At 32.8% G+C, this 15,339-nt stretch overlaps 1 protein-coding gene across 1 annotated transcript in view; it reads right to left on the reverse strand.

The window, feature by feature from the left end:
• ST8SIA4 (ST8 alpha-N-acetyl-neuraminide alpha-2,8-sialyltransferase 4) overlaps nucleotides 1–15,339 on the reverse strand; it is a 90,782-nt gene that overhangs the window by 38,057 nt on the left and 37,386 nt on the right. Inside the window, exon 4 of the mRNA XM_006755146.2 lies at nucleotides 10,027–10,320. Coding sequence (XP_006755209.1) covers nucleotides 10,027–10,320 — 294 coding nt within the window. The remainder of the gene's footprint in view (nucleotides 1–10,026; nucleotides 10,321–15,339) is intronic.

Here is a 15,339-nt window from a genome sequence, read left to right on the forward strand (position 1 = left end):
CAAATGCATGTAACAAATATAACATATAAAAATAAATGCATGAATTTTTCCTGTAGCTCTTAAATATAGCAGTATAAACCTTTATTCTGAATATAGTCTTGGAACTTAAAAAATAATGAAAATACATTTCTTTCCCTGGCTAAAGTGTTCAAAATAATAATTTTTCTTCTCAAGAGCAGAATAGTAAATTCTTTAGAAAATATTCATAGATTTCCCTCTTTCTTCTCTCTCTTTCTCTCTAACATATATCAGAATTTGAAAGATAACATTCAAGAGATAATATTAAGTATTAAATTATGAAACTATAGTAACTTTCTCAGGTGGCCAGGATAGATATTCCCAAGTTTCACACTTAATTATTATGATCCACTTATTTGTTAATCAGAAGTTAATCTTATATTTTCATTCTAACAACACCTTAGGCAGGTAAAATTTAGTAAGCATTGATATCACGATTTTGTGGTTTTTGTGGATACTGGGCACAAGTTGGTTCTTAATATGTACGAGTTGATTAATTAACAAATTGCTGGGAAGACAAGCTATCCAGGTTCTATTCTCATTATTTGAGATTCAAACCTTCCTTCTGGCATGGTTTCCCTCTGATTTAACATAAGCTAATATGATTTCTGGTGGTAGCCAGAATGATTAAAAATGTTTTTCTTCCATTCTACTTGCTACCCTGCTTCTTTGATTGTTCTAAAGAAGTAACCCTAAACCAAAGTTCAACACAACTTTGTTCTTTTTCATGACTCTATTCTCCACCCCTCTGTACCTGTGCCTCAGCCCTCACCATAAGGAGTATGAGGTTTTCACACTTCTAAGAAAAGGAGATAAATAAATAAATCTTTGCTCTCAAGTAATTTACAATATAAACAGAGAACAAAATGAATAATAATCATACATTCCGATGAATGTTTTATTAGAGACATTCATTACTTGTGAAGAAAATACAGAGAAAAGATACAAGAGTGAGGAATTGCGCCCTATTGGAACTTACCTTTCAATGGAGACTTGAAGAAGGAGTAGAAGTTATCCAAGTGGAGAAGAGAGAAAATGTATACCCAGGAGAAAAACCAGGATATGCCTATGTCACTGAGTGCCACGAATGCTTCCCCACTTGTCAAAGACATTCTAGATATTTGCAGAGCCTTTTTAGTCTCAATGAGAGAACATGCTGGCCAAGGGCAGCCTGGCAGCTCTGTTCCTCACAGGTTCCTGTTTAAGCCATACACCTGTGAATGACTTCTCAGATATAAGCTATGAATATTTTCATATTCCAGGATGAAATATGAATAATGGGAACTGCTAGGAAAATAATATTGTGACACAAGAGTAAAAAGATTTAAGATATCAGGAAATGAGGCAATGCCAGAAGGGTGGATATCGGAGTCACCAGTAAGGGAAGAAATATTCCATTATGAAAAATTACGAGGCTTAGAACACCCAAAATGCAGTATCTAACTGCTCAAAGGCATTAAAGAAGGATACATGTTTTATAAAGAAATATTACAGCTGTGTTGCTCATTGGTCAAAATAGAAACCATATGAAAATGTGTTTGGCATAAGATCAAATTTAGAACAAATAAGCCATTTTCAGAAGGCATTTGGAGTGAATGTATCCATTTTCAAAGTTGTTTTATTAAATTGCTTTTACTTATGTGACTGAGTAGATTCAATATTCTAACACAATCCATTTGAACAACAGTGATGAACTTAAGTTTCCTGAAGTCTGCTGATGGTCTATTGCAGCCTACACTTTCAGTGGGGGCTCTTTTTGGAGCCTGGGCTGATTCAAATTATTGGGCAAGCACATGCTATTCACATGAATTTACTGGTGGTCTGCAGAGGATCACCCTAATTTTATATAGCCTTTTTTGTATACTCATCTAAAATTGACAAATTTTCACATCTGAAAAATAAGTGCAGTAATTAAAGTCTGAGAAACAGTATTTATTTTGTAATCTTAAAACTGGGGGTGGGGGGGGTTGATGCTGGAAGATGTGTAAAAATACAATCTGTTTATTTGCTAAGAGCCACATAAAAAACATACTTTAGCAACTAATGTATGCTTCTTTTAATAGATATACTAGACCAAAGAAATATTTTACAACAGAGTGACAGCTACATAAATAAGGGGTGAGCTAGAAGTGTTACTTTATTTGATTTCTCTAAGGCCTGTTATTTCTGCTTACATTTATACCAACAAGCTAGGAATTATGACCTTGATCTTTAATTGTGAATCAGCCAGTGTACTGGCTGCATGCCATAAGAAAACATCAATAACCCAGCAAAACCCTGGGAAATTTAGGAGGGTATATTAAGTGATAGCCCATTATTCAACATAATTTTATTTAATGGCAAAAATGAAGAAATAAGTATACTATTTGTGAAATACGCAGATTAATTAGAATCTTATATTCTAAATAAAATGAAATAACTAAAAAATTATGTAGTCACAGTAATAGTGTAAAAAAATGCTTATCCTCCCAAGACAAAATGAAATTACTAGGAATAAGTTCAAGATAGCACAACAAATACCAACAACATAAATATCAAATATGAGACTTTTGCTACATATTAAGTACAACAAAATCAACTTTTGAAAATCTCAAGTGATAACAAATTGAATATAAATCAACAATATATCATAATTATAAGGAAAGTCAATGTATTATTGATACTGTATCTAATGTGCAAAAGGTCTAACAAAACAACTTGTATGGAATATATACATACTATTCATATTTTATATTTTCTATAAATATATATAGCATTATATTATGTACTTTGTGAGTATATATGAAATAATAGTACATTAAATATTAAATATACATTATGTGTATATACAGCATATGTATATACTATTTTTATTTTTCATATATGTATCATATACTAGTCAAGAAATAATTTTCCATAATTTCCATTTATAAACAGTTATGATTTTATAAAGATTAATAATTACAGAAATCCAAAGAAAGAATAAATTCAATAGACTATGTATCATCATAATAAAAATATGTGCCTATATTTTCTATATCTATTTATATACATTTGGTTGTGTGTGTATCTTTTACTATCAACCGTAAACATTCAGATGAGGGTTGGTTAGTTAAATTATGGTATTAAAAATATTAAGAATATTTAAATTCCAAGAGATATTACTTGAAAGTAGGAATATTTTAGTGAGCTATCTCTATTACTGTGATGATCAAAAGTTAAATGAACTTTCTTTAGGTTATAGAGAAGACAGTTTTGAAGATGCTTATGAAAATCAAGTACAAATGTTTATTGTGGTGGTTTGAATATGCACTTTAGTAAGAACAAAGGACAGAACAAGTAAAACTGGAAGCCCAAAGGAATCCAAATGATTATTTATGTCAATATCCACATTTTAAAAGATACATATTTGAGACTCAAGATTGAAAATAGTCTTGTCTACAGTCAGAGTAGGAGAGGTGTTTTTTTTTTTGTTTTGTTTTTTTTGTTTACCATCCTTGGAAATCAACCTCCTAAAAGATTATTGAACATTCTGTAAGCAAATATTCTCAGTTTGGATCAATGTAAAAACATATTTTAAAGAGAATAAGAACATTTCCTCCCACTGCAATATATATCTGCAAACTAATTTGAGAAATACTGCTGTAGGTCATGAGGGGCATATCAAGCACTTCAAATGAAAATTCTTAATTCCAAGAAAATTTAAATCAGTTATGTGGTTAATTTATCTCACACTTGCACATTTATTATAACTGTTAAATTATCCTTCAAATAAAAAAAATCTGGAATATTTGTCAAATATTTAAAAAAGGATAACATATGTATTCTCCACTAAAAGATAAAGAACAAATGTCACAAGTAGAACTTGTACCAAAATTTAAAAAATCTATATTCACTCAATTTATTTTGTCCTTAAAATTCATTTTGTTGAAGATATTAGCATATAAAGTTGTTGGATAACTTTAGAATGACTATAATAGTGACATCACAGAACATATCTACTTTTACCAAACTCAATAATCACCAGTGAATTTTCCATCATGTTTGTCTTGATTAATACAAAGTACAAGCTTATTAATTTGATGAGTAGAGTCAATTATATTAAAACAAATTATTAGTTAGAATGTGGTGACAAAATAGGACACATACATTATTTTTGTTACAGTAGAATTAAAATAATAAAACAAATGGGTCATATACATTAAAAATAATTGATTTATTTTAATAGTTTAATAATAGTCATAATAATTGCCAGAGGGCAAAGGATCCAAATATAAATGTTCAGATATTTTTTCCAGGACTGATTGTAAACAAATATAAAGTTTAAATCAATTAAGCTCTTAAAAATAAATATCTGAATAGAGAAAAGAGCAGTATAATAAGAAATAGAGGAATGAAGATGAGAACGATAAAACTCCCTAAAGTGCAAACTTCAAAAAAATTTGCATAAGTGTGCATATGATTCTAATATACAACTAAGAATTTACAAATATTTAGTTATGTAAAACATAATTTAAAAATATACTCATTTATTTATCTCATGGAAGAATTTTTTAAATTTAAATATGCTTTTTATTGATCTCAGAGAGAGGAAGGGAGAGGGAGAAAGATAAAAACATCAATGATGAGAATCACCTGCCTTCTGCACTGGGGATCAAGCCCACAACCCAGGCATAGGCCCTGACCAGGATCAAACCATTACCTCCTGGTTCATAGGTTGTCGCTAAACCACTGAACCACATGGGCCAGGCTAGTTCCTGGGAGAATTCTTAAGTAATTATCTATAGCAATTGATAGTGGAACTGAAGATCTATTTTTTAAACTATTCGTGTTTTTTGTGTTTGTTTTGTTTTTGCAACCGTGTTAAAAGTTAGGAAATTAAATATAACCATCCCTAAAAAAAAACAACAGTACCTAGTTATTATGAATCAAATGATATTAATTATAAAAATAGATGTTTTTTTGCTTAACTTATTTTATAAAATATTTTTGAATGTCTTACATAATAATTTAAAATTGTATATTATATTATGGGTTAGATAATTTTTCTATATTATAATAATATTTTTAAAGTTTCAATGAGTCAGTTTATAGTTTCAAAATCCCTTCCCCACTCTTAAAATATTATGAAAATTGTTCCATTCTTTACAAGAAATATTTTTTAAAAAATAACAGAAGTAGACATGTAGGGCTTCTGAAGAATACCAATGAGAAGCTTGCAATCCCAAACCAGTTGATACATTTAAGTTTGTAATTATCTTTTTAAAATATATTTTTATTGATTTCAGAGAGGAAGGATTTGGGAGAGAGAGAAACATCAATGATGAGAGAGAATCATTGATTGGCTGCCTCCTGAATGCCCCCTTACTGGGGATCCAGCCCGCAACCCAGGCATGTGCCCTTGACTGGAATCGAACCTGGGACCCTTCAGTCCGCAACCCGATGCTCTACCCACTGAGTCAAACCAGCTAGGGCTGAAATTATATCTTTAATTTGTCCCTATTAAATTACCTTTTCCTTATGTTGACTGTTTTAAAACTTAGGCTATATCTATATCTTTTCCTCCAGCTTCACTTAATATGGCTTGGGAAGAATGACCATATATTAAAATATCATGTAAGAATCTCTTTGAGTTTTAAGGTTGATAAGTTATATTTTTAGAGCTTTTCAAAAAATCCTGCAAATGAATGGATGTTTAAAATTAGTAAGCCATCATAATTTTCAGAGAGGAAAATGTTTAAATAATGAAGCTTGAGAAAATGAAAACTACTTAAATGATTCCCATTCTGTTCAAGAAACTTTGCTTTCCAAATAGCTTAAACTTTCTACTTGTAGCTGCAGTACATGGAAAGGCCTTTTTAACATGGTGATGATATGCACCTTAAAATGTATGGAGAGTACTCTAAACCTTTCATGAGAGACAACAAACTCCAGTGATCAGCAGAGGATATGAAACTCTCTCAACTATTTTACTGCATTGTATTAACCACACCATTTCAGAGAGATGTAAAACAGATACATAAAGAACAGAACTTCGGGAATTTTGCTCTTGTTTTGTTATCCTGTGACTCTTGTTTCATCACTTCCTTATTTTCTTCCAGCGTTTTAGTAGCTGCACAGACTACCTACAAACATTATGACAAAAAGCAACATTACATGCACTAATGTGTTATTAATTCTATAAGTGAAATTACCTTTCACATACACTATGTGTATGAATTTCCAAAAATATTTGAAATGTGAAAGGCATCTCTACGGCTACTTTTTATATCCTGGGCTACAGTTTAGAACTCAATCACTTGACATTTCAGGGGGAATGTGTAATTAGATACATGACCAGGAAAGTAGCAAGATAAGTTGTTTCTGGAGAATTCAAGATAAGTCTTGTCAAAAACACCTAAAACACAGTAATAAAAAGAAAGCATATCATTAATATCACCACCAGCAGTCAGAAGTTTGGTCTTGCTCTTTGAAATAAAATGCTTAGAAATGAGTGAGGTAGTTTATACTTATAAAGATAAGGAAGAAACGTGTACAAAACATAAAAGGAGAGTCTGATAAACTAATTATTAAAAGTTGTGCAATTTCTATGTTTAATATATCTGTAAAAAGCCCATATAAATTCATTGTTGTTAATAATACATAATTCTACCTGGACTCTAATTAATTGAAAATGCCCTATTTGAACCATGCTTCTTATTTTGTGTTTTGTTACTGGTGGTAAACTGAGAAATATAACCCAAAATCTAAAGAACAAAGTTACTAATCCCAAAGATTCTACAGAAAGGCAAAAAGCCCATAATAGTCAACAGGTTATTGATGAATAAGAAAAAGTCTTCAGACACTACCTGACTTCAAGAATTACTATAAAGCTACAGTAATCAGGACTACTAGGTGTTGGTGAAAAATAGACAAACAGATCAACAAAATAGGTAAAGAGCCCAGAAACAGACCCACACAAATATAGTCAATTAATGTTTGACAAAGAAGCAAAGATAATATAATGGAGTAACAACACTATTTTCAACAAAATGGCACTGGACCTACATGACATCGTCATACAAAACAATGAATCTACACACAGACCTACGTCTAAAATTTAACTGAAAATAGACTACACTACAATCTGATAAAGAACAGTTATCCTAAATATATACAACTCAACAAGAAAACTAACAACTTGACTAAGAAATGGGTCAAAGACCTTAAAAGACATCTCACTAAAGAAAAGATATAGATGGCAAATAAGCACATTAAAAGACACTGAATATCATATGTCATCAGAGAAATGCAAATTAAAATAACTACAAAATATCACTATATTTCTATTAGAATAGCCAAAATCCAGAACACTGGGAAAACAAAATACCAGTGAGGATGTGGAGCTACAGGAATTCACATTCATTATTGGTGGGAATGTAAAAATGGTACAGACACTTTGGAAGACAGTTTGGAAATTTCTTACAAAACTAAACATACTTTTATTATAAGATCCAGCAATCATACCTTGCCATTTATCCAAATGACTAGAAAGCTATGTCTACCCAAAAATCTGCACATAGATGCTTACAGAAGCTTTATTCATGATAGCCAAAACTTGGAATCAACAGATGAGTGAATATATAAAATGGTACATCCAGATAATGGAATATTATTCCCCCCTAAAAGGAAATGAGCTTTCAAGCCATGCAAAGACAAGGAGAAATCTTTAAAGCATATTTTAAGTAAAAGAAGCCAATATAAAAGGGCAACATACTATCTGATGCCAGTATATAATGTTCTAGAAAAGGCTAAACTATGGAGACAACAAAAAGATCAGTGCTTGCCAATGTATTAATGGTGAAGAAGGGGTGAATAGGCTGAGTGGAGAGGACTTTTTAGGCAGTTGAACTACTGTTTTGTGATACTCTATTGATGGCTACATGTCATTATACATCTGCCAAAGCCCACAGAATGTGCAAACTAGGAGTGAACCTCAGTGTAAACTATGGACATTGGGTGATACTAACTTTCAATGAAAATTCATCAATTTTAACAAATGTATAACTGTGAAAGATGTTGATAATGAGGGAAGCTATGTGTGTTTGGAGAGAGAGGCATGGGGTATATGGGGAATCTTTGTAACCTTCTCTTGCTTTTGCTGTGAACCTAAAAATGCTGTAAAAATAGTCTATTAAAAATTATTAATTCAGAGTAATGGATTTTCTAATTAGTTTCATATACTCAGGAAGTACTTCAAAACATTTGTTTTTGAATCTTAATGAGTGGTGACTGTATGTGTCAGAGCATGTGCATGCGTAAAGCAGCATATTTTTAAGTTTTTATCTGAATCAAATGATACTCGACATTGACATCTCAAAGAATAGTATATAGTCTTAGCACAATGCATTATTAAGTGATTCTGTTAAGAACACATTATATAAAAAGAACATTGTTTTTTCAAATTGTAATTAACAGAAATCTTTGTAACGCCAAAAATACTTTTCCTCCAAATGGGCATATTTTTATCTCATTTTGTTGGAACTTTGTGTCAAACATCAAGAGAAAGTGTTGAATAAACATGATCCAATATAAGAATGCAATTGTTCACAGAATAATACAATCCAAGAAACTATCTTTAGACAGAACAAGGAAATGGTAACTCTTTGAGGGGAGTATCTCAGTAACAAAACAAAAGGAAAATACTAGCCCAGGCCCAATTATAGTAGCTGAAGAAAACTATTTTTAACTCTGGGGTTGTTAACCACTTTCTTTTAGGACTTCTATCCACTGTATTCAATTGGTCCCCTGACTTGCCCTTCCTTTCCATCTCCACTGATTCTGCCCTACAATTTTTATCAATTTATGAATCAATTAGTCAAAAAGCCTAATTGGTTTTCATTCCTCTAGCACCTCTTCTTGCCAACGCAGAGTCTGCAGTTACAAGATTTACTCTCCTAAATGCACACAGCTAACTGTGCTTAATGCAGGATAAAATTGATTCTCTTCCCAACCAGAACACAAGTAATTTTTCCAACTCTGTAGTACAATGCTCCACAATACTCCACAAGTGTACTGTGTACTTAATCATTTCCTGCCTCAGTTTGCTCTAGTGATGCCATAGCATTTCTTTCTTTGGTTGTCTCTTTTTCTCTTCCGACAATTGTTATTCTATTTTTAAGGTCTAGTTCAAATGTCCGACTTTTAAGATTTATTTGTTAATCTGAGGGACAAATTCTACACTCTTGACAACATACCTCCTTAACATTTGTTTATGTCCTAGTCAACTGTGCATGCCTCTGATTCCACCAGAAGCCTACGCGTTCCTTTAAAGCAGTGGTAAGTACTGTTTTATTTTTGTATCTACAGCACCTGACACTCAGTAAAAGTTCAATAAATACACATTATTGCTTATCTTTGTGTTATATATATCACACAAACACACATATACAAGACTGAATTTGGCCTTTTGGTGATTTGCCACTTTTAAACAAGAGTCTATTTCTTAGGCTTTTCTTCTGCATTTGAGTTAATAAATAAAAGGGAAATGTTCACTTAATTCATAAAAATAGAATCTGTAACTTTTGGGGGGAAACATTAAGGAATATTATTTCAGCCAGTTTCTCTATCTCCAGTAGGCCTCCTAGCTACAAATGGGTCTTAACTGCTCCTTAAATACATTTAACAAGTATGCGTCAACAATATCACCACTAGCCACTTAGCACTTCCATTGTTTTATTACCCAAGTTTTATTAATTTTACTAAGAATGCTCACTATTCTTTAACACAGAAAAGTATAAATATCAGTAGTTTGTCCATGAGCAGACATATGTAAGTGCCAAGTTCAAATATTTGCCTTTTCAAGAAAAAGAATAAACTAAATATTATAGGACATAAATAAAACTCAAGTTGGTGAATAGAGTAGCCATTATCAATAATGAAAACATATACCCCCTGGGAGAGATTATGGAGGCTCCTCCCTGCCGGGGAAAAAGTGTAGTTATGTGTTCCATTGTGCCAAGGACAGACTGGTCCTTTCCAGACACTTACCCTCTGACAGCATGAATAAGTCTCAATGACGGATAGGCAGTTCGCACTTTCAGTTTATTCTTAAGGATTAACGCATTAACCCACTCCACGTGCTTCTCTCCTCCTTTGACCATGAAGGCAGGGATCCAAAGGACACTGTCATTCAGCATGGAAAGTCTGTGCACAAATTTTTCTCTGTCACTCTCATTCCGAAAGCCTCCAAATGCTCTTTGCACAACTGATGGATTCATGGTAATAAAATCTGATTTAGTTCCCACATCTGCAGCAAACTCCACCACAGGGGCTAGATTACACCTGAAGAGGAAAAAATTAATGGAAAAGTGAGAAATAAATATGAAACATTTACTTCTAAAATGATATGCTTGAAAAGAAGAATGAGATACGAGCATAGTTTTTATTTTAACCAGGTAGAAAAAAAAATCTGGTAAAATTACATTTTCAATAAATCACCACGCATCAGGAATTTTCTGCAATAAAGACGTGCACTCCTAGGGTGGGGCTCCAATTGTCACTTACATGAATTCAACCTGCTGTCTAAGAATACTCTTTGCTGTAATTGCCATAAAATCATACAATGTGAATTCCTAATAGGTGAATTTATGATGGTAAGTTTGGCTGTCGCCAGGCAGGTGGGAAACCTAACCACATGCTGTTCTATAAGTAAAACCTGACCTCCCAATCTGCACCACTCCTCAAGCTCAAGTTATGTCAACAACTTTATAAACATAAGAAAGTGACGATGGCTTTTCTGTATTCTAAGGTTAAGGGAAAACTGTAATTCCTTATAGCATTTTTCATAAACATGTCTATAATTGCCTTCTAGGGGCCTAAATGGGAAACAAAGGTAAGAGAAATGGAGTAACCATATTTAATATGCATTTTTGAGATGTTAAATAATGCAGAAAAGCCCTGCTATAGAGACAAATACTTTTCTGTTTCTCTGAGGACATACTCAAAATGCTTGTTTTCCCTGTTAACAGAGACTTGCCCACTGTGGGGGAGGTCAGAATTGGCTGACCTGTTCTCACATTTGAAGTTCTAGGATATTGCAACGTGCCTGCGCCTGGTTCTGTTTTGTATGCTGATTTCACTCTTGTATTACAAGTTTAGGAAAGTACCTTGAACTTGGCCTTCAACCAATTTGTGATGATATTTTGATTTTGTGACATAGATCTTTGACTACTTGAAAATAGTCTTTTATTTTAAAGTACTTTACCTTGCTAGGAAAGGTAAATTTTAATTACCTTTGATCAGTGAAAAATTAGATTTTTAGCAAACAAGATTTTGCTAATTTGGAAAAAAAATAATTTGAATCTATTCAATGTACACCTTCATGAAAACACACACAAGCATACACACATACCCACAGACACAGACACACAGAATTCTCCTTCTTTTCTTTTTCTCTCCTCATATCAGCTTTTCAAGGGAAGGAAAAATAGAATGATTTCTTCTTTCTGCATTTTACAGATTTGACTGCATTGTGAAAATTTCTCACATTTCTCTTCCTTATGCATTTAGCCATATTCATTAAATTCTTAAGCCAGATAAATTTAATTAAAAAGTAAAGTGTGTGCTCTGCCATTAAAAATACTGGCTTATGTATCCTTTCTTATCTCTTTTAACTAATATGCATTATTACTTCTTAGATCTCTAAAAACATTTAGCTATCACAACAAATATCTTTCATCTTACACAATTAAGCAAAGTCTGTTATCAAAGATGAGCTACTGAGATAAAACAAATAAAAATTGATACGTCATATTATTTAGAAATAATATTTTCAAGTTATGCATATTTAAACACACCCACTATATTATGAGGGTATTTTTGTCTCTATCCATGATCCATGCACTATTTAATATTAGACACTATTCATCCCCACCACAGTCAGAATGTTATGGATGGGATTGCCCTGGAAAAGAAGAGCTACATGTGAGCAGAAACCAAAATGAGCATCTTACAATGGAACTCATGGAAGACTGAGGACATGGTGAAGTTTGAGGTCCTAAAATGTACTCAACACCAGCTTTAAAAATAATCTAAAATTCTAAGCAAGCAGATTATAAGATGAATTTAGATACTGTGGGGAAAATGTGTTCTTATTATCTTTATTACAGATACTTCTACTTCCATAGATAAAAAATAGGCAATGCTTGTTAATATCACAGTTAACATGTTCCTGTCAGGAAAGATAGCATCAAATATATCTTTCTGCTACCACAATTCCTCAGCAATTCTTTTCAGAGGATTCCCACTATAGAAAAACAATATCTATACTTCACTTTCTCTACACTTATAAAAATTATCCAAGCCAACCCAGTTTAAGAGAACAAAAATAACATTCTACTGAATTATCTTCTCAGGAAAAAAAAATCACTTAATTACTTTATGCTTTTCATTACTTTTTCTTATCACATATTTAAAAGCTATTCCACCCCCAAGTTTTCTAACACCCACTTTTTCTGAAACATGATTATCTGGCCAGGTATAATTTCAGAGCTAGAAAGACATTCATCCATAAAGTTGGAAATTGAAAATCAGGTACTTTCCACCTTGGAAGCAAAGGAAACTAACCGAATAACATTTCTGGAGAATATGGTTGATCCAGGAAACAAAACAACATAGTTGATGCAACCAAGGAATGTTAAATGACTGTGGTGCTAACAAAAGGGAACAAAGAGATCAAAGAGTAATTCATCCACATGAGTTTTATTGTAAAGTTTTTATGTCTTAAGCACAGCCCAACCAAGCTTTGCGAGGGATGGAAATAGCATGACAGAAGGACACATAGTAAAATACAATCTATGCTGGCTCCAGGAGTTCGACAGGTTCATTTTCCTTGGGGTGACTATGTCTAATTTTTCATTGGAAGGAAAGATTAACATCATGCTCACATGTGGCCTGTAAATTAACTACTCTGTGGTTGAGTCAGATATTTAGTCATATATTTAGCTGAACGCTACATAATCAGGGCAAACATTAAGAAGCCAGAATAAGCAACCAGCTGTGTTGTACTCCAGCAATTCAGTAGGCTTGTTGCGAACCACATAGCGATATTAGTAGCAATACTGCTGATTGAGCAAGATTATGAATAGATTTCCAATCACACCTACTTCATCTTCCTTTCTTTAAATCTTAGGGATCACAATATTCAAAAGTGCCCAGAATGTGTAGCAAGCATTTATGAAGTAACACATTATTTTAGACGTTATTCTTAATCTCATGAAATTGAAGAGTGGACAACTTAATAAATGATGGATTTTTTGAGTCAAAAGTACTAAGTGCATAAAAATATTTAATATATTTAAGCTCTATTTCTTTAGCCAAATTAAATTTTAACTGTCCAACTAGTTTCAGACATATTAAAAACCTGAAGATATATACACATTATCCAAACTCCCTGTTTATTCTAAGCTGCCTAATTTTCTATTTATTTACCATCATTGCTGAAAATCCTGAAGAAATGCAGCTAGGTCCTCTTGTAATTTAGACCTCTGAAATTTCTTCTATGATCTCACACTAGATGTGATTGCCTTTCAACATTCCTTCTATGCAGAATTGAAGGTACTTTTGTTTATTTCAAGGCTATGTAATTTTTAATGTTCATTTTAATTTTAATTCATTTAATTTTTAAGGAAAGAAATGCTTATTTCATGTATAATAATTCAAGATCACAGAATTCCCTAGGAAGACATATCTCTTAGATTTATTGATATTCCCTGAATTCTCCTTATGTTATAGTTCAGCAGTCTAAGCAACTGAGAAGTTCTTTTCTCAATAGCTCAACAGTTCTCTTGAGAGTTCATTCTGAAAATACTGCACCATATGTTCAGAACTCTTCCAGCTATCTTACCATTTGATAGTAATTTTTTACAATGATATAACCTGGCCAAAATACAATATTTTTGGTTATTATTAGTAATATCAGTAAGATAATTCTCATTGATTTAGCCACGTCTTTAATCATTCCATGGTGCATCTTATACATTTGTGCTACCTACAGGACTAGTCATCCACAATACTGAGGTAAAACAGCATGCACTGTGATATAGAAGGTTAATTACTTCTTTACACATATAACATAGATTAAGTGAGAAGAAAACAAAACTGAGTGTACTGCAGAATAAATTATATTCTTCCTCACTACTAGTTAATGTCTCCTTTGACCAGCACCAACTCCACTGTATGTTTCTCTGTACTAGCATTAAAATCCCTTAGCCCAAACCATTGTTACCAATGGAACCACATTTGTCAACCAACCAGGAAAGGAAGCTAGCCTCTTCTCTTTTCTGCTCCCAGAGGAAGCTTATGGTTCCTATCTACTCTCATGTTACTTTTGAGCTTGAAGAACCAAGAGAATAAACACTCTCTGTTACCTGGGTGTTTTAGGTTTTGTGGTTACCCTCTCAAAATTGCTCGGAGATGGTGAAACGTGCAATCTATCAGTCTTTCTGACTTTCTTAAGGCGAGGGTATTAGGCCCCCAATTGACTTGAAACCAATACTTTTCCCAACACTTTGAGGTAAGTAGTATTAACTCCACTTTGAAGACGAGAAACTAAGGTCAAAGTGGTTAAGAAATATGTCCTAGGCCAGTGGTTCTCAACCGTCTGGCCCTTTAAATACAGTTCCTCATGTGGTGACCCAACCATAAAATTATTTTCGTTGCTACTTCATAACTGTAATGTTGCTACTTTTATGAATCGTAATGTAAATATCTGATATGCAGGATGGTCTTAGGAGACCCCTGTGAAAGTTCGACTGCCAAAGGGGTAGCGACCCACAGGTTGAGAACCACTGTCTTAGGCCATAGTATATATAAAAGAACAAGCACAGCTACTTTAGAATCACTCCAGGGCGGAAGTTTCAAATGACATAACTTACACATGTGATTTCTTTCAGAGTCAGAGGAAATGTTTATATGTTCATCATTCACCCCCATTTCCTGTAGGAGAAAGAGTACTTTGCCATTTAGTTTCGCATTCCAGTCTCAGACTCCCAGGATTAAGCATATTATATAAAACATCTCAGCCATAAACACTCCCCAAATCCTGAGCAGTTATTAAACAAGGGGCTTTAAGTATATTAAATATGAAAATAATATTTATAACTTCAGATCTCTTGAAATTTTTCAAAATGTTGGGAAAAGGGTTAACTATCTAATTTAGGTCATTTTGAGATATGAAGGGAATTGGCATGCTATTTCTTACACAGTGTGTAAGAAATAGAGATGAAATGTTATGTTGAAGATTTGCATTTTCAGTATGGTTGGGGAACACAAAAATGTTCACATCACACTTTATGTTTGATG

Source organism: Myotis davidii, unplaced genomic scaffold (assembly GCF_000327345.1).
Source record: "Myotis davidii unplaced genomic scaffold, ASM32734v1 scaffold473, whole genome shotgun sequence".
Classification (NCBI taxonomy): Eukaryota; Metazoa; Chordata; class Mammalia; order Chiroptera; family Vespertilionidae; genus Myotis; species Myotis davidii.